The sequence below is a fragment of the Oncorhynchus kisutch genome, linkage group LG7 (genome assembly GCF_002021735.2).
Source record: "Oncorhynchus kisutch isolate 150728-3 linkage group LG7, Okis_V2, whole genome shotgun sequence".
In the NCBI taxonomy this organism is placed as follows: Eukaryota; Metazoa; Chordata; class Actinopteri; order Salmoniformes; family Salmonidae; genus Oncorhynchus; species Oncorhynchus kisutch.
Genome location: NC_034180.2, coordinates 33,327,585 through 33,348,379, shown reverse-complemented (window position 1 = coordinate 33,348,379; position 20,795 = coordinate 33,327,585). Strand labels below are relative to the sequence as shown.

General features: G+C 41.2%; 1 protein-coding gene across 3 annotated transcripts in view; it reads right to left on the bottom strand.

The window, feature by feature from the left end:
• LOC109894505 (steroid hormone receptor ERR2) overlaps nucleotides 1-18,898 on the bottom strand; it is a 59,145-nt gene extending 40,247 nt beyond the window's left edge. The window contains exons 1-2 of one of the 3 annotated variants that reach the window (XM_020488041.2): nucleotides 18,413-18,898; nucleotides 8,297-8,365 (exon numbers count right to left, since the gene is read on the bottom strand). Coding sequence is in view for 2 of the 3 variants with exons in the window: in XM_020488040.2 (XP_020343629.1) it covers nucleotides 8,297-8,365; nucleotides 13,631-13,680 (119 nt within the window). In the remaining variant the exon portion in view is untranslated. Of the gene's footprint in view, nucleotides 1-8,296; nucleotides 8,366-13,630; nucleotides 14,049-18,412 lie in introns of those variants that run through there. The other 2 variants (XM_020488040.2, XM_031828982.1) reach the window with 2 other exon arrangements.
• Nucleotides 18,899-20,795: the final 1,897 nt, after the last annotated feature.

Genomic DNA, 20,795 nt, shown 5'->3' with positions numbered 1-20,795 from the left:
GAATGAATACTAACCATTTGAACCTAGTGTACATTCATCAAATATTTTCTTACATTTCTATTAATATTCTATTAATCTTATTCTCAAATGGGACAAGTTCAAATTAAATCTATAAATACTATTATTAATATGACAAATAAAATATGAACATGAATAATTTGACGTCAGGAACTGTGTTAATAAAAATACAACATATGGACCAGGTGCTAATTAGGATGTATCCCAGACAGGACATAAAATAAAAAGGTTGAACGGATGAAGACCCAGGTATGTTGTGAAATCCATAGTTGTCTTCTTCTCAGGTTCAGTAAATGTCTTTCCCATTATGCTGCTTGGCTGAAAGATATCTCTCTTTCTCTCCATTTTCCTCCTCCTTTTGTTCCCTTTGTACAGATCAACATTCATGCTGAGTGGTGGGTTATGGGCCCACAAAAGCACACTGAGCAGTTTGGTTTTAATCAGATTCCAGCTGGTCCTCCTAACAGCATTTCAGATCCCTAATATCATTCCAGTGCTGCTGCCGTGACCAGGATTAGCTGCCCTAATGATCTCCTCTCCCGCTCTCTGCTCCTCTCCCGCTCTCCGCTCCTCTTCTTCAGAAGGAGAGGGAACTAAAGAGCACTCATCCCCATGTCTCAGCGCTTCCCTTCCCTTCCCTGGCTGGGCCGCCAGAAGCATTCTGAACACGACCTGAACATTCTGCACACTGTCACAGGAACACGACAGAGCCTGGAGAAACTAATTGGGCCAATTTGTAAGTATTCCTGCTGTGAGCTCTATGCTGACTTCTGTAGGGTGCTAATGCCCATACTGAAGTGTTAAACACAGACACAGACACTCAGACATTCTGTATCTCTTATTCACATTAGCATTGACTTTGTATATGAGCACATCACACACCTCGAGTGTTTATAATAAAAATGGGGAGAGATGTAAAATGGAGAGAGATGACAAATGGGGAGAGATGTCAAATGGGGAGAGATGACAAATGGGGAGAGATGACAAATAGGGAGAGATGTAAAATGGGGAGAGATGTAAAATGGGGAGAGAAGACAAATGGGGAGAGATGACAAATGGGGAGAGATTTAAAATGGAGAGAGATATAAAATGGGGAGAGATGTAAAATGGGGAGAGATGTAAAATGGGGAGAGATGAAAAATGGGGAGAGATGAAAAATGGGGAGAGATTTAAAATGGGGAGAGATATAAAATGGGGAGAGATGTAAAATGGGGAGAGATGTAAAATGGGGAGAGATGAAAAATGGGGAGAGATGTAAAATGGGGAGAGATGAAAAATGGGGAGAGATGAAAAATGGGGAGAGATTTAAAATGGGGAGAGATGTAAAATGGGGAGAGATGTAAAATGGGGAGAGATGTAAAATGGGGAGAGATGTAAAATGGGGAGAGATATAAAATGGAGAGAGATGTAAAATGGGGAGAGATGACAAATGGGGAGAGATATAAAATGTGTACTCAAATTATTCTTCCTTTGACAGAGTTTTATAATGGCATGAGATCATTTTAGAATGTACTGTTCATTTTCTGGCTGTGGGATGCCAAAAACATGGTTTGATAGTGTTGGCTAACCTCACTCCAGCCCCCCCTCTCTGCTCCTACTGGGGGGGTGGGGGGTGACATCCACAGGCGGGGTGATGGTGATATCAGATGCCCCAGTAGGGGCAGATCTGCCTGGAGGCCCCTTGGCGATGTCCCTGATAAGCCACTGGCCCAGAGTCAGCGCAGGAGGAGGAACTCAATTAGCTCCTGACAGACCATCTCAGTCTCGCTCAGCCTCCCGCCACCTCCAGAGCCCACTGGCAGCTGCCATGGTGACCTCACCTCCAGGGGCCACCGTCACCTCTTGCTTCTCGGCTGCATGGAGGACGACTCATTTAGGGAGAGAGGCCTGACTGACTGGAACCAGGACCAGGCTGACTGGCTACAATCACTGGAATACTTACAAAGGAGACGTTTCTTTAGGAGATGTTTCTGGAGGGTGTCTGTATTCACTTGGGGCCATGTAAATGAAATGAGATGGGGGGGATCAGAGCTTGGGGGGAGGATGTCTTGCTATATAACTGGGTCCAGGTTAATGACCATCAGGGGAATGGGGAGGTGTGTGTGTAAGTAGGGAGGAGGAGACGCATCGTAGTAAATGTTAAAGGAGGCAGTGGTTGGTATAGAGGTAGAGGCACTCCCTGCACCCATTTTATTCTTAGTTTGGGAAAACCTCCTAATTTGGGATTTTCTCATTCATTAGGCCTGCTCTAAACATATAGAGGAAGGGGCAGGGTATGTGTAAAGGGGGTGGGATGGGTGGGCCCTCTTTGTTAACGGACACGTCAGCTGACAGATATGTATAATGTGCTGATCTATAGAAGAGCACAATAGAGGAGTAAGAGAGACAGACAAACAGAAAGCAAAAAAGAGGGTGTGATAGAGAGAGAGAGAGAGAGAGAGGAAGGGAGACAGGGCTGTTTATGCGTGCTTATGGAGAGCGGCGTGGGCCCCAAATCAATAGTCCGTAGGCCAGGGGATGGGGCTGGATGGAGCTGGGTGGTGCAGGGTTACCACTGCGGGGACCATGCAGCTCCGTGGCCCGGCCAATTCAGTTTTTCAGTCTCCAACAGAGGATTAAATTTAGCTGCTCCACAGCGATGTCACTGTAGTCTTTATAAAGCCATGAGCTCACCCACTACGACAACATGAGCCCCATGCTCCACCAGGCCAGCCACAAGACAGTGCTGGCTGCCCAGACACAGATCACATCTATTGATCCCCCCTCTTTTCTTCCTGTTGAAATGATGCTGGCAGGAAAAACAGGCCCTCTTATGATACAGGCACTGCTGTTTGTCTGACGTAAACTATCTGAGTGACACTGGAGTGATCCTATTCTGAAAAGGGCTAAGAATCCTCGGAAAACAAATGACGGTAGGAAAGATCAGATGAATATGCCAGAACTCTGTTAGGGAGTGGGTTACCAGTTCAGACATGGTTCTACGGCAATAAAAGAGTGAGCATACTACTATGCATACACAGCAGATAAGCTCCCTGTAGAGTAGAATAGCTCAGGGAGCTATTCTGTATCATCACATCTCACTATAGGAAGAAAGTCTAATGGCGCTCTTTCAGCAAAATAATTTGCCACCATTAAATGTGCCATCGAGAGCATTAATCGTTGGCAGTGGATGCCTAATGCCTAATCATAAATAGTCTTGTGTAATTCAGATCCCATACACCATGTCTAACCGAAGACGTGGATGTTGATTATGGCAGCCCCCTGCACCTCTCTGAGTCAGAGGGGTTGGGTTAAATGCAGAAGACACATTTCAGTTGAAGGCATTCAGTCGTACAACTGACTAGGTATCCCCCTTTCCCTTTCCTAACTGAACCTTACCAGCCGTTCAGCCGTACAACTGACTAGGTATCCCCCTTTCCCTTTCCTAACTGAACCTTACCAGCCGTTCTATTCCCTGGCCTAAACCACAAGCACAGAGATCTGGTTCCAGCTGTATACCACACAGACACAACCCTGTGAACCAAGGAGAACTAGTGTATAACCAGCAAGGGAAAACTATACATGTATGTCAAATCTAACTAGAACAAACATATATTTCTAGAAATATGGATAATACACAGAGGGTGTGTATAGGGTTAAAGGCATTGCATGCACTCTGCAGTGTGTGCGTACAACCAGAGGAAATATTATTGTAAAGGGTTAAGCCTATTTAAGGCAGACCAATGTAAATCACAGGTTGAGACATAGTGACTCCGAGTACAGGGGGACAGAGGCAAGGAGCCATGCATGAAATTACTTCATTAATCTTCCTCTGATAGGCTGTCCTTGTTTAGGGGGGAACTCTACCTGCTTTAAACAAAGAGCCCGTCCTGCCACTACCATAAATTACCCTCTTCATCAGAGGAAGGGCCAAACACACACACACACAATATATATACACACACAAGGCAAGACTAACGGGTTTATCAGGTGTCCAGAATAATTTAACTGCAATCAAATGTGTCAATGTTTACACAGGCTCACAAATAAACATAGCACATGGATGAGTTCCACATTTTTTTGTGGAATATGGAACACTGAAATAATGTTCAATGTTGAACATACATTATGCTGATAAAAATGTGAGGACAAAATTAATTTGATTTTGTTTGTTTGTTTTCATCATCTTTGAGGCGATAACTGAATCTCTTTTGATGCAGAGGACACCAATGATCTCTAGTTATTCCACTGTATGGAACCGTCCCCAGGCCTTTATTTCACGGCTATGGGGTGGTGTGTTAAAGCCCTTCAAATCGCTCCAGAGACACTCAGGGCCCCTCTCTCTAGTCTCTCCCTAGTCTCACCCTAGTCTCACCCTAGTCTCCCCCTGGTCTCCCCCTGGTCTCTCCCTAGTCTCTCCCTGGTTTCTCCCTAGTTTCTCCCTAGTTTCTCACTAGTCTCTCACTGGTCTCCCCCTAGTCTCCCCCTAGTCTCTCCCTATTCTCTCCCTGGTCTCCCCCTGGTCTCTCCCTAGTCTCTCCCTGGTCTCTCCCTGGTCTCTCCCTGATCTCTCACTAGTCTCTCCCTGGTCTCTCCCTGGTCCCCAGCTCTTTAGAGGCTCATGTCCCAGACCCTCCCCTCACTCCCCATAAATAGTGGTGATTATAAAAAGGTGGGTGGGGTAGATGATTTATATGCTGACATCCAACACCATGCCATTCAGGAATAATTACACATTGGGGATATTTTTTTGAATTAATGAGTCTCCTTCAGGGGGCAATCTAAACATACATCTCAGCAGCCGACACCGTCTGGTGTCATAGCAGTGTTAGTGAAAGAGGAATCCTACCTGGCAGTTTATACTACTCAGCTCAACTAAACCATTTGTTTTGTGTGCATTTGAGGGTACAGGGTATACAAATATGAAATGATAAAAAGGTCAAACACAAACATGTAAAAACACAACATGACTAGCTTCCACCTTCCATAACACATGCAGTTCCCCCTGCCAAGCCTCAATGTACCCTCTACGGCATCATATATGTCCATGCCCCTGCTATGACATTCCAGAAATGAAAGCCGAGAGGCTTCTCTCAGGCAGAGAGAATGATGAATAAAGATTGACATTATAATGCAGTCTGGTTTACTGAGACAGCCACGGGTCAGCACAGCACTGAGAGAGGGACAAAACGGACGTCTAATGGACTTTGATTTACGTAGAGAAGATAGAACTTTGACATTGAATTAAAACAAGAAATGAAATGGACGTTGTAACCTTCCTAAAAGACAAACCCCAGAAAAAGATCACAGCGGACGACTGTCAGTGACACATTTCTAACTCACGGGTGAACCCCCCAGAAATCTCTCATTGACCCGCTAATATTCTAAAAAATAATCTAAAATTTAAATATTTTCAATTTACCGAAAACCCAAAACAACAAGATTCCCATCCATTTTGTAATGCGACTACAAAGCCTATTGACAAGGTCCCTAGGAAATAAACACATTAATAAATATTCCCAGTCACCACAGTGAAACTAGCCCTGCACACTGAGGCAGAGGGTGGGTAGCAGTTAGCCTGCATGCTAGGATGTTAATGGTTGGTGATTTCGACGTTCTGGCCCCAGGGCAGGCAAACCTAACCAGGAGAACGTGCTAGTGTTCTCTCTCTCTCTGGGAGAGACACATGCACACAACAACAGCGAGGGTCCAATGAGTATGTAAACACCCGACAATGTCACAACCTTTACATCAAGACTGGTTTGCATTTACTCCCGTATTATTGTAAACTCTTGAACTTGTAGCTTTAGTGTCGATCCTTATCCAAGCTCATCAATGCTGTCATTCAGACTGTCCTACAATATGTCTTCAGAACCTCCTAGAATGCTCCATGCCATCAGTCTGCCTGGGTGGCCAGGACAGAACAGGACAGAGTAGAGCAGGGCAGAGCAAGGAGGCAAATGGCTCTCAGGCTAACAGCTGTTATTGCTGGGAGGCCTGGAAGAGCTGCAGAGGCTGTGTACAGTCAGTCCATCCGTACTTAAGCTGTCAGTAAGAATCAGAGCTGCTATTGTGACGGACGGTTTCAATATTGATTTCATAAATAAACAGAGCTAACCATCGATCCTAATGTTATTTTGCATTTCAATTACTGCTCAGAAACATAACCTTCAAACGACTGGCCGCTCAATACCAATAACATTCACTGATAAACGCCCGCATCGTCCACTCCACGTCACGCTTTTTACCAAGTGTAAATTAGCGGACTTAGCATGTTCCCTCCATTACATTTACGACAGAGCGTATCTAAAAGCTGCAGAATTATCATTCCGTCTGGCGTCTATCGGGCGGCAAAGCAGACGCAAATACAGACAGAGAGAGGAATGAATGAAAACAGACAGATGACGAGATGAGTAACACACCAAACCAAAGAAAGATCTTCAATGATTAAACTATAACTGGATAATCACACTCTAACCACATATTCACTGTGCAGTGAATATTAGTAATACAAATGTAATTACAGCTGTTTGTCCCAATGTGTTAGAAAAACAAATCTTGGACTCTGAAATCGTATATTCTCATGATAATACCTCATGACTAATAATGTATTATAATATTCAGAATGCAGTTATTATGTTTTTACACTTTTTCCACAACTTCTCTGACAGTCCTCCATTTGAGCCTCCTTATGTGTGTGTGTGTGCGCGCGTGTGTGAATCAAGGGGAGCCTTTCAGTGTTGGAGCAACAGAAAGAAGTGCTGACGCACCGTGTCAGTGATAGCACTTCGCTGCCACAAGGGCGTGAGAGTAGCCCACGTAGCCAGGCTAGCATTATCCTCCTTGACTAATGGACCTGGTTATTTTTAAACACATTCTCACACTGCAGTGAAGGTGTCCAAGGTTACCGTGGCCAAAATCAGGAGGGACGACTGGTGAAGTTTGGTGGTTTCAGTGCGGTTGGATGTCGTGAAATGGTCAAAATGACACGTGGCTCATCACAGAAAAGACTAGAAAGGCCAAACACTGCATGAGCTCGTATGAGTCACGGTATCCAAAATAAAGCTGTCATTTTAGAGTGTTAACAATGGGTGTTACAAACAATTATGGGTCTTCTGAGATAAACTATATCAGTACACACACTTCACATAAACAGTCTGTAATCTAAAGCAACAGTATCAAACAAACATCAAACAAACACAAGTTGAAGTCCACCTAGTTCAGTAAAAACTATGCTCTATACCATATGTCTAGGAATGTATCATCTTTATTATGTATTCTACAAGAAATAAGTAAGCATCTCAATGAGGCCCTAGTTAAATGGGACCCCGGGATGCTATGTTCAGGGAAGGTGAAGTAGATGTGTGCAGTTTGAATCTCTATACTCTGTCCTTATAAGTAAGCATCTCAATGAGGCCCTAGTTAAATGGGACCCCGGGATGCTATGTTCAGGGAAGGTGAAGTAGATGTGTGCAGTTTGAATCTCTATACTCTGTCCTTATAAGTAAGCATCTCAATGAGGCCCTAGTTAAATGGGACCCCGGGATGCTATGTTCAGGGAAGGTGAAGTAGATGTGTGCAGTTTGAATCTCTATACTCTGTCCTTATAAGTAAGCATCTCAATGAGGCCCTAGTTAAATGGGACCCCGGGATGCTATGTTCAGGGAAGGTGAAGTAGATGTGTGCAGTTTGAATCTCTATACTCTGTCCTTATAAGTAAGCATCTCAATGAGGCCCTAGTTAAATGGGACCCCGGGATGCTATGTTCAGGGAAGGTGAAGTAGATGTGTGCAGTTTGAATCTCTATACTCTGTCCTTATAAGTAAGCATCTCAATGAGGCCCTAGTTAAATGGGACCCCGGGATGCTATGTTCAGGGAAGGTGAAGTAGATGTGTGCAGTTTGAATCTCTATACTCTGTCCTTATAAGTAAGCATCTCAATGAGGCCCTAGTTAAATGGGACCCCGGGATGCTATGTTCAGGGAAGGTGAAGTAATGTGTGCAGTTTGAATCTCTATACTCTGTCCTTATATTCTGTCCTGCCTAGTTAACTGGGGGATAAGGATGCATGAAGGGCCAGAGTGGGGAAGAGTGGAGGGTGACACTGCATGTGAAGGTGTAAGTGAATTGCTGTGAAGAGCTTCCCTTAAATAGCAGATGCAAGTAGCCAACAATTACAAACACACAGAACAAAAATGGAGAGCAGGGAGGGTCAATCCACTCTGCATCCCTTAACGCCCTGGGGGCCGGGGGCAGCATGTTTACAGTGAAAGAAATTATACTTATATGCAGGGCTTACCAGAAATGTGAGGGCTCCAGTGTGGCCAGTGGACTGAGTAATCGCCCTAATGAATTGGACAACGAAGCCCTGTTGGTACAAGGAGATGCATTTAGAATTGGGTGACAAATTGAATTTAAAACATTAGGTTTTTCTTAAAAGGCACGTATCCCGACACCTCCCCTTAAGTGCAGAGGGAGAGAGGCAAGAGGAGGGTTGGAATGGGCCGGGGAACAGCGGTGGTCACCTGGGCCGGCTGGAGCTGGCTGTCTGCAGTGGCCACAGCGACCACAGACTCCTAGCTCTTAGCGGGGTGGCCGTTCTCGGCCAGGAGCCTCTTCTGGTAATGTATTCTGAAACCAAATTACCGTAAACTGATCCCATCTGGATGGTGTCTGTGCAGGACTGCTTTGGTTACCCGCCACTACCTATACCCTGCGATAGCATCTCCATGAAGACAGCAAAAATCAGATTAACCCAATAACACTGAAACACTTGGTCAAAGAGCAAAGAGCTTTTAACTTAAGATACACTAATGTAATTCCCTCGCCTTGTTCTCTGAAACCTAATAAGAATAAAGAGAGAAGGGACAAGAATGTTAGAGATGGGCATTTTACTGAGCCTAATGCAGTAACCTGGAAATGAAGTCAAACAAATTGAAATGTAATTCATTGCTGTGTTCTAACTACTGCTTTTTTATGAAAATGCATCAGAAAGCATTTACTAAATGGAAAATGGACATGTAGAGTATGGCTGGGAGGAGCAGTGAGGGTGTTGATGGAACATTTAGGGAGGGAGAGGAGTCCCGTCTCAATCAGCTGCCTGCCGCTCAGCGTGTGTTTGCTAGAGAGCCCAGATGAACTCAAACTGACAATCCTTAGCACTGGCTGATTTCTGAGTTGCGCTGAAACAGCCAGAGCAATAGGAGAGCAACAATAAGCCTGTCTGACTGCCATATGTTACCTCCTGCTGCCTGAACCAAGAGCGACTTCAACTTAAACAAATCAAGTTCTGTGAATTTCAGCTTACTATCCATCATCCCAATCTTACTATACGTAGCTTACTATCCATCCCAATCTTACTATACGTAGCTTACTATCCATCCCAATCTTACTATACGTAGCTTACTATCCATCCCAATCTTACTATACGTAGCTTACTATCCATCCCAATCTTACTATACGTAGCTTACTATCCATCCCAATCTTACTATATGTAGCTTGCTATCCATCATCCCAATCTTACAATACGTAGCTTACTATCCATCCCAATCTTATTATACGTAGCTTACTAGCATCCCAATCTTGCTATACGTAGCTTACTATCCATCATCCCAATCTACGTAGCTTATTATCCATCCCAATCTTACTATACGTAGCTTACTATCCATCATCCCAATCTACGTAGCTTATTATCCATCCCAATCTTACTATACGTAGCTTACTATCCATCATCCCAATCTACGTAGCTTATTATCCATCCCAATCTTACTATACGTAGCTTACTATCCATCATCCCAATCTACGTAGCTTATTATCCATCCCAATCTTACTATACGTAGCTTACTATCCATCATCCCAATCTACGTAGCTTATTATCCATCATCCCAATCTACGTAGCTTACTATCCATCATCCCAATCTACGTAGCTTACTATCCATCATCCCAATCTACGTAGCTTATTATCCATCCTAATCTTACTATACGTAGCTTACTATCCATCATCCCAATCTACGTAGCTTATTATCCATCATCCCAATCTACGTAGCTTACTATCCATCATCCCAATCTACGTAGCTTATTATCCATCCTAATCTTACTATACGTAGCTTACTATCCATCATCCCAATCGAGAAGGGAGAATAAATATAGAGCAAACTTGAAGCTGTGGAGAGAGACATGCCACTTCATACCTACTATTGCTCTTTTTTAGGGAAAATGTATTTGAGTGAACAATTCAAACAAGCAGTAATAGGCTATACGTACCTCTCCATATTGTCTGAAATAAAAAACGATTACTGATTCAATCCGATTCCTACAGTCGTAGGCATTGTCACTCAGGCGCCCAGGTCAATCTATAGAGCAACATACTACACTGCTTCTACATCATTGCTCTGCTAATTACATGGTGTACATACGTCCCAGTAATCCCAGCAACCAAGCACCGGAGACACACACCACCACACCACACCGAGGGGCTGGAAATACTGCTGTCCACGGACCAAGCAGAGGGACTAGACACTGTAAACTCGATGCAAACTATGTCCTATAACAAACAACACTGCATTAGCTGGAAGCAAAGACTTTAATTTGTCGTCCAATGATATTTTCATTATAAAGTATTTAATCCTTTGCGTAATGATTTTACTTTCGGATGAACTGCATTGTAAAGATTTTTTAATTTTAAATAGTTGGACATTTTATTTTAAATCAATTCAAATACATCTTAAGTGTATAATAGAGTGTTACTGTACATAAATATCTAAACTATTTCAATGCAATTTATGAAAAATATCACAGCTGATCTTAAACTGATTTATGTTTGAGATATTGCCAGCCATTGCATGTCAAAACATCTACTGTATGTAATTCCTGCTATACATGGCTAAAGCAGTAATAAGTGTTCAATTGACTCATTTCATTTTACATGCACATACATCTAATACCTATATCATGGAACACCACAATTATGTCAAACCTATATTTAATATGGTGTTATATGTTACATTTACAGATATGACCTGTTCTATATCACAGAAGAGAAGGAAATGCACGCTGTCTCTACATCATATGTGATAGAAAATAAAACATGTAAAACACAGTATTTTGAGTGCCAACCACCCCTTGTAGTTGTATCTTTTTGTATTAGAATTGCTTGTCTTATAAATGTTACATGAATGGTGTGAAACACAACATTGGGACACAAAATGATTTGTATCTAATAATTGTATTCCACTGCATGATATATATATGTTATATTACATGATGCTAAATAAAATAAATATATCATTCTGCATCACCTAGTGTACATGTATCATTAAAGCCACCAAAGAAAAGCTTTGCTTAATTTAACACTAACATTATTTGTACTGTGCACTGTGCCCACCTTTCCAATGAAATCCAAAATCATTATATTGCACATTTCTGTTGAAACACTTGCCACAATGATCTTAAATTCAACATTCCCTATCGGAAATATAATGTCAGTCAATCTAAAATAAAAACAGGTTTTATAGACTGCAATTTAATTATTTAATTTATGCACCCCATATTGGCTAGAGTGTTTACAGTGAATAACCACCAAAGTAGGTTAGAATGTTGTTAACAACATTGCACCAAACAACATGATTTGGAGGAAAATCATAAAAATGAATACATGAGTCACATTGAGGTGGAAGATTGCATTTGAAAGGTTTGAGTGTTAAAAATAATGTTCTCATAATAAATCAGTATACTATGTAAATGTTAATACTAATAAAGGCATCTTAAATATGTCTCAGTAGTTATTGTATAGTTATTGTATATTATGATGAGCAAGTTTGTTACTTTGACCCTTTACCACTGAAGTGTACCTAAAAGGCAGAGTTGTATAGAACCTCTGTAAAACAAAGGAGATTATAACAGTCCGTCTAAGGAGTTAATGAGTCCACTAGATTGTCTTTTCTCTCTCTGAGCGGGATATGGTTAATGCCCAAACTAGAGTTCCTGAAAACAAGTGAGTGAATCCTTAGGCTGTCAGAACAATTCAACCCGTTTCCCATTTTGCATGACATCCCATTGAGAATTCCTCTGGTTGTATTGCTTTCAAACACTATACATGAAAATCTATACTGCTCAACTACTTTCATGTATTATTTTCTATCATATCATAGGGCGGCGGGTAGCTTAGTGGTTAAGAATGTTGGGCCAGTAACTGAAAGGCCGCTGGTTTGAATCCAAAAAGCCGACTAGGTGAACAATCTGTTGATGTGCCCTTAAGCAAGGCACTTATCCCTAATTGCTCCAGTAAGTTGCTCTGGATAAGAGCATCTGCTAAATGACAAAAATAAATAAAAATATCTCAATCTTTCAGCAGACATGCCTTTTAATCATAATCCAGCTACAACGACAGACAGACACATTTGGCTGATTAGATTTTTGCGTGGAAAGAGTTATGGGTTGAAATAATGACTATCTGGAATACTACATGAGGATGTGACAGCAAGAATAAAGAATTTCATCAAAAGCACATGATAATACTTACAGACCCTTCAAATTAAAAGATTGTCACTGCTGAGTGGAATATTGGGACTAAAATATATAGCTGTACTGTAAAATGTTTTTAAAACATACATGTATAGATATCTAGTTGTTGTATTTTTAGAACACTTTCTAAAGTAGAGTACTAAAATAGGATTGGAGATACTTTTCCATTTTTATTCAAGCAATCATACCAGTCTGCTATAAAATAAAAAATACATCTCCTACATGCCAACAAGATATGAATGTATAAAAGCAGAAGTGCATATACAATTACCAGGTAACTTTAAGCAAGCCCACAGTTAGCGAGGGCTTCTCAGACAGGCAGCCTGGCTGATGTGCTACTAGCTGGGATGGATCTGACTGATCACTGGGATTACACGGTTCTTTCATACGTCTATCCCCAGACATACAAATATTGCAGCGTGCAATTCATCCTCCCCAATTCCATGAATTCACTTTAATCTAATCTTTTTAAATGTATTCTGATTCTGTCAGGGTGGCAGTCCGGCCAGGACACAAACAGAGAACAAAGCCATCCCAGAACAAGCTCCTAACCCAACAGGACACATTCCCTCTATTCTTTAGGAAAAACACACTTGCACATTGCAATGAGCTACTCCTAATTGATCGGCCATGCTCTTAATGAAATGTGCACAGTGACACATGGCTGACAATGTGCTAAAGGGCTAAGGGTCCTCTCTCCCTATTGAACACAACCAAAGACACACCACAGTACACCTGTCTTGTTGCTTTTAGGGTATCACTGGCAGCAGACAGTCCTGTATGAATTAACAGCCCTCCATAACATATATAGAGCGAAAGAGTCAGATAGTGCACTGTGTGTGTGTGTGTGTGTGTGTGTGTGTGTGAGAGAGAGAGCAAGAGAGCCAGGAAAAGCACAGTGCACCATAACAATAGCAGTAAAAAGTTCAGCGTCGAGATCGGCAGGTCCTTTGTAAAGGAAACAAATGCAAGCACTTCTACAAGAAAACATGAAGAGAAAGGAGAGAGGAGGAAAACGAAAGAAAGATTGCAAGAGGGGAACAAAGCTATATCCAACATCACAAAAGACGGGTATGTTAAAAGAAAGGTTGAAAGAAAGACGTGCACCTACTGGTTATGATAGCTGAGAGGGTCTGGCAGACAAAGTTCTGAAATGTCCATCAGTCCAGTTTTAGCATTCCAGGAATGAGAAGAGGAAGAGGAAAGAGGAAACAATTGAGACCCGCTTCTCCCCCAAAATGACAGCAGAGCACCCTCAGAAAGAACGGTGAAAAGCCCCTCCAGAACTGCTTCCCCCAGCCTGCACAGGTATGCTGTATCTGACTGTGTTCCAGAGTGTGTGCGCAAGAGAGTTGAAGAGTGTTTGTGTCTGTGTCTATGGTTGTGCGTGTATGTGTGTGTCTGTGTGTATATGAGAGATCGAGAGAGGGGAGTGGGAGAGAGAGAGAGGTAAAGGGGGGGCGAGAGACAGTGCGATCGAGAGGAGCGCAGGCAGCGGCGGATGAGCGCTAAGATGCAGAGAGCTTGAGAGAGCGAGAGAGAGGAATGACTCTTTCCATGGTCAGGATAGGGCTCTTTAAGACTCAGTGGCTTGATGAATATGGAACAGCTGCTGTTGTCTCCGAGGGGTAGGACTTAAAGGGACAGAGCACGGAGGAGGAGGGAACCAAACGCTCAATAGAGCTCTCTGCTACACAGAAATACACACACATGCTCACACACACATACACAATGCCACAGTCATTAGAACAGACAGATGCATATACTTTACAACATGCACTTAAAAGAGTTCACACGACACACTAAAACATGTTGAAAAACACACAAATAAAAATATGATAGCTAAAAACTCACATGCAGCCATTCACACTGCTAATTTCAAATATGAATACATGCACGAGTTGCTGGACATGTATGCCCTATTGATGTTGAAAGAAAGCACATATCTATAAAAATAAAATAATATGATTTCCCCCTTGAGCCCACTTAATCACAATTAGTCTGGGAAAACAGGAAAACATTTATAGTAAAACAATATTATTAATTCAATTCAAGCTTTATTTTCAGATTCACAAAAATAAAGCTTTTATACCAATTGAAATAGCACAAGGAATATTTATGTAAAAAAAAAACATTTTTTTTTTTACACAACATACTGTAGTGTGCACAAGAATAACAACAGTTCATTACAAAAAAAAGTATTTGTTTCAGCAGGTTATGACAGACAACCACAACAAAGCAATGTAACCAAGCAATGCTTTACTGTTGATCCTTCAAATGAGCTTAATTTAAAACTGCTAACAGCAGTAGTGGTTTTTCAGTACCCCAGAGACATTTCAGCCTGTTTGAATGTCCCGTCAATAAATCTTTCAGATCTATGCAGAAACAGAGTGCTCCATTTTTCTAGATAGTCACCCAGTGAAGTCATAGGCTAAGGAATGTTTCTGGGATTTCTGCTGAAGTAACAACAAATCTGACATGTCAGGATTCAGAACAAGTCAAAAAGCACAGAAAACTGAAACCACAACAACACAGAGACAACTGGGAACACACATTTACTTGCAAAAGACAACAACTTTGCATCCGTTGAGGAAAGTAAATCCATGTATTGAGTTGTGCGTGGCCATTTGCGCTTGGTGATACATGTGAAGGACTATTGTGGACCTTTCACCAGCTGTGAGAGATGATCTAAAGCCATAACTCAAACTCTGGGAGCCCATCAGCTTCTAAAGCAGCGGAAAATCCAGCCCTGTCTTCTCTGACCTCGGTTTAAAACCGCCTGTGTTTCACTGTTGATCAAGCCCAGGAAGCATGTGGAGAACGCAGATAGCATTTCACAGTCAATGAGGGGCTCCATGTTACTGTATCCCTATATTATAAGAACACAGCTTAACATGGCATCTTAAAGTAGAAAAGAGCAGTCGAACAATAGCTGACAATTCTGGGATAAGTCAAATAGCATGACTTTACTGTTTTTATCTAATTAGCTCTACTTGAATAAAGCAAGTTCAGAGATGGTGGCCAGTGGCTTACTTTTCATAGTTGATTTAATCATTTCATCATTGAAGAGTCGACAACTTGGGGAACTGAATACAATGTCTTCCAATAATAGATTACAAAAGAGAGGTTGGCAAATTGTCCCTCCTTACTGTAATACAGTAACAGTATGTCTCTGGTAAAACAGGACTGCCCCATAACTGCATGTTGGTATTCCAGTTGAAAAAATAATCCAGGTATTAATCAGCTCACGTTTCCATAATCGACGCAAAACCATCACTCAATCCCTCTTGATCATCACAGGCCTATTGATGTCCAGCAACATCCCCATCAGAGCTGCTTTAAAGTAGCTCACATAAAAACATCTAGTCCTTCTTAAAAAATACAAAAAAATGACTTACAGTACACCAAAGAACTATATTTCCACATCTAAGCCAATGATTGACATGGCTGCTACTGTATATAAAACACAATATACAATCCAAAATCAAACTAGTGTGAATCAATTATAAAATCTTAAACATCTGTTAAAGTTATAATAACCCTGACTGAATATTCCAATGGAATAATGAGAAATAGCCAGACAAAATCCATGACAAATCAAGACTGTGTTTTCTTAAAAACAAAGTGCTACCCAATTTCCTTGACCTAGATACAACCCTAAAGACACGTGGTGGAGATTTCAGGCAACGCTGACAAGGGATTTCATGAATCAGCATACAGTATAAATAAAACTACTATCAACCTACTGTAAAATACAACAGACAGTGACCTACGACCTCACGGCATAGGGCTTTGGCATGTGCTAAAGGCACATATCAAATAGATGATTGATGTCTTAAGATATTTTGAAACAGACTGTAATTTCATTGAAAAACAATGGATTAAAGGTCATTCATCCTAATTTGTAATCCATCTGACTTGGTTAAGGGGATGGGTGCAATCCCTTTGGAATGCTTATCAAGAAGGCTCGTTCACTGCTGGAATCCTCCATTGAAAAAATCCTGTCTCATTCATTATGCAGCTACAGTACGTAACTATACACGCACGCACACACACACACACACAGGTTTTTATATAGCGAATTAGATTACTTACAGGGTTACATATTCAAGTTCGTATTTGGATGTGATGTCTCTTTTATCAAATTTGCTAAATTCATCCTTGTCCTTTATGAGCCTACCAGAGTTGATACTGCCCCACATTTACAACCTGCCTGAATATCAGAGAATGAGATGACGGAATATCATTGAGAAATATTACACTTCACTTCTGGTGCTTACTAGATGACATTGGCCAGACTGTTGTAGCGTAGGCTCAGTTATGAAAAAAGTGATGTTGTTTATAATGCCCTTGTATCAGGTGTGTTATGAAACCTTCCCTTACCACTATAGTGTAAAATGATTTGACAGGGAGAAATTGGGTACAAAAAGACAAGAGACTGCTCTACACATTGAACCCACTTGATCACTATTCGGTGAGCAAATGTGGAAGCAGAGTTATGACAGAAAGTAATACAGCACACACAATTCATGTCATACAAGACTTTGGACTATTGTTGCATTCACAGACCCCCCTTACTTCATAGCACATAGATAACCAAAAATAAATTTGCACCCTGCAGATCCGATATAGAGGCTTCAATTTAGACAATAGACACAACACATATTCTATAAGAATAGCAACATGTTGAAGCAGTGAGTGTGTGTCACCACAAGATTATGAAGTACTAAAACATGCATTCTTGTGTCTTAATTTCCTGTTAGACAAATACAGCACTAATACTCCCGAGTTCCATTACACCTCACATGACCTGTTTTTGATCCAAAAAGTAGGCTAGGCTGCTGGTTGCTAAGTGGCTAGAATTTGGGGTTCTCAACGACTTCAGCTGTCTCAAAATGATAACAAATGTCTGTCACGCACTTCCAGTTTCTTACAGGGACTGTTATGCGAATTAACAATAGGCCAAATTGCACAGGCCCAATTGTTTTTCGAACAGGCAATAGCAATAGTAGGCCCCAGTATCTGGCGTTAGAAGCCCCGACTCGAACTCCCATTAGACAGCGCTGCAAGTGTTACAATGTCAAAATACGTTTGTTACTCTGCAAATGTGGAGTTTCGCTGAGCAACTATCTTAATTTCTTCCCGTTATGTACTTCCTCAAAATGTCTAAATAAAAACCTCTACTGTATTGAGCTATTGTCGACTTCCGACCTGTGCGTGGCAGTAATGAGTGATTGGAGGTGCCGAATCACAATTGAACTCACAAACTCTGAAGGTAAGATTACACATGAATACGACGTGGGCTGGCAATTGTGTTGACCGTTTGGCTTTAGGGGATGTCCTCCTCTCTTTCGCTCCCTCGCTTTAATCATGTTCTTGTTTTTCATTATGCCCACGAGGCGCGTGCGACGCAGTTCAAGTTGATTTAAATTTCAGCTCCATTGATTAACAGTCCTTCATAAAAAAAACAGGCAGCCCTCATCATGACTCTGATTCAGCGCCACAAATCAATACAAAAAGAAAATCATAAAGAAAAAAATGAAACTGAAAAAAGAGTGCACACTGTCCAGTTATAAAACAGTGAATAGCTGGGTTATTAAAAATGTGCACTGTTTCAGGTTACTGTTTCATAAGTTGGTAGGCTAGGTAGCCTACATGCATATGAGCTGCCAACGGGGTCAGCAGTAGGCTATAGCGTTATCATTAATAACAGCAGGCAACATTAAATATGAACTTTTAAAAAGTTGCATGAAATGAAAAGTAAAGTTGCTAAAAAAAAAAGTTGCTAATAAATGAAGTGATAGTGGACGTGCCAACAACTTGTAAATAGCCTTCAGAAAAGTAGTCCAATGATAATAAATGGAAGATAAAAGTAAGGTGGGGAATACTCTACCTTTACAGACAGGTTATATCAAATCCCTCAGGTGCTACTGTGTAGGGTTGGTGTCTTCAGGTTGTAGGAGCGGCTACCTATGTGATTGTGAATGCGCCGTTTTAGTCATACGACAGTAGGCTACATCTATCAACTCCTCCTCCAGCCTTCGCCCTTTTACAGTATATTCTCCATCCCCTGCGGCGACACCAAACATCCGTCGCAGAGATCAAGATGCCTATGCAGCTGAGAAGCCATTACTGACCTTTACTGTTATAGTTACTGAGAAAAAGTCCGAGATAATTTGGATAACTGCCACTGAATATTCGCTCTCTTTCCCCTCCCTCTCGGGGTCCATAACAGCAACGTGTGCCTGGATTAGTGTAAATCTTCACCAAGAAAACAACAGTGACAGTTCACACGCGGTACAAATCTTAAATACCACCGCAGTTCTGGAAAAGGTCGGTTGGATTCCACTGTTGATAAATAGATAACAAGACAATAGTAGCGTCGCGTCTGTAGCAGAGTGAGATCAGGGCGTTGCAAAAGTATCATTGTGACAGATCCCCAGGAAGTTTTGAGACGGTGAGAGTGGGGTCCAGATGTGTATGCAAATGGTCAGAAACCCCTTTCTTCATTTTAACCTAAATCCAATGACCTTTTTTTTGTTGATTTCGAATGTAATTCACGTTAGTTGACAACACAACCGAATGTAAATAAACAGTTGAACAGACTGACATCTGTGCCCAGTGGGATGCACCAAGAGTTGCTGAAATTAGTCTAAACTATGGACAGTAAGCCACTGTTGGTGTGTCAGCATTGAATTTAATAAACATAAAAGTAATTTTCAATGTTTGATATGCTTGTTATCCAATCTATTGTTTCATAGGTTTCGTAGGCAATTGTGTAAAATAAAAATACATTTTAAAAAATGTAATGAGTTGGCTAACATAAAATAGCCTACATTTAAAGACAACAGTATGGGATGATCATGAAGTCTTCCATTTGATGCTGGCCTTAAACTGAGAAAACCCCTAATTCCTGAATACACCTTCCTTGAAGGCTTGTAGGTTATAGTTGAGGGACTACCAGGCACGTCATCTTCTCCGCTAGAGGGAGTGGTATTTCACCAGACCACCTAGGACGGGAGAGGCACTTCTATTTATTTATAACACATTGCAATTCATGAACTGAAAGAATGACAGGAACCTGCCAGCAACAAAATGCAATTTGTTTCTATAATTTGCCCACTCTAGATCAATAAAAACATAAACCTTTCTATTATGGAAATCATGAAGTAATCATCATTATAAATGAATACATTAAAACGCTAAAGATAAAAGACTGGGGTCCATATTGATAGGCTATTGATAAAGTCATTTGAAAGAGAACATTAGGCTAAGTTACATTAAAATGATAATATAGTCACTTTTAAAATATCAATATATTTAAATGCAATTAAGTGCATGTGAAAATGTATTCCAATTGAGGTGCACCAGGGGTTTCAGAAGATCACTTGATGTTTGAGTTTCATGGTAGAAATATAAATTAAAAGATCAGATTATCCCTTCAAAGGGAAAATCTATAAATGCAATTTGTTAAACGCACAGAATCCATCAGGCTGGAGAAATTACAACAGTGGCTTGTTTAGTTCACAATAAAAAAACGCTTCCTTAGGTGGTTACATTTCAAGGTGATTATTGGCTCAGCTTTCAGCAACTCACTCACTTACTAGGCAGGTCAATGAAACCAGTGAGTTTCCATCCTGCATGGAGTTATTATCAGTGCCTTGGTGGGAGCAGTGGTGTCAGAGACTCCAGCCACCCAAGCCCCATGGCAAGCGGTACCAATGCACCAAGTCTGGAACCAACAGGACCCTGAACAGCTTTTACATCCAAGCCATGAGACTGCTAAACACTGCTAAATAACGAATAAAATGGTTACCCTGACTATCTACCTTGACCATTTTTTGCAGTAATTCTACCCACACACTCACACATACTAACAATGACACCAAACAAACACATACACACACACTACGCACACACACACACACACACACTAAACATACGCTGCTGCTACTGTCTATTATCTATCCTGTTGCCTAGTCACTTTACCCCTACTTATATGTACAGAGCTACCTGAATTACCTTGTACCCCTGCACATCAACTTGGTACAGGTACTCCCTGTATAGCCATGTTATTTGTACTTGTTGTTCGTTATTCGCTGTGCATTTATTCCTTGTGTCACAATTTGTTTTATATATTAGTTAATTTTTTTTAGCGTTCTCTTTAACTCTTCATTGTTGGAAAATTACCCGTAAGTAAGCATTTCACTGTTAGTCTACACCTGCTGTTTACGAAGCATGCGACAAATAACATTTGATTTTATTTGATGAATGAA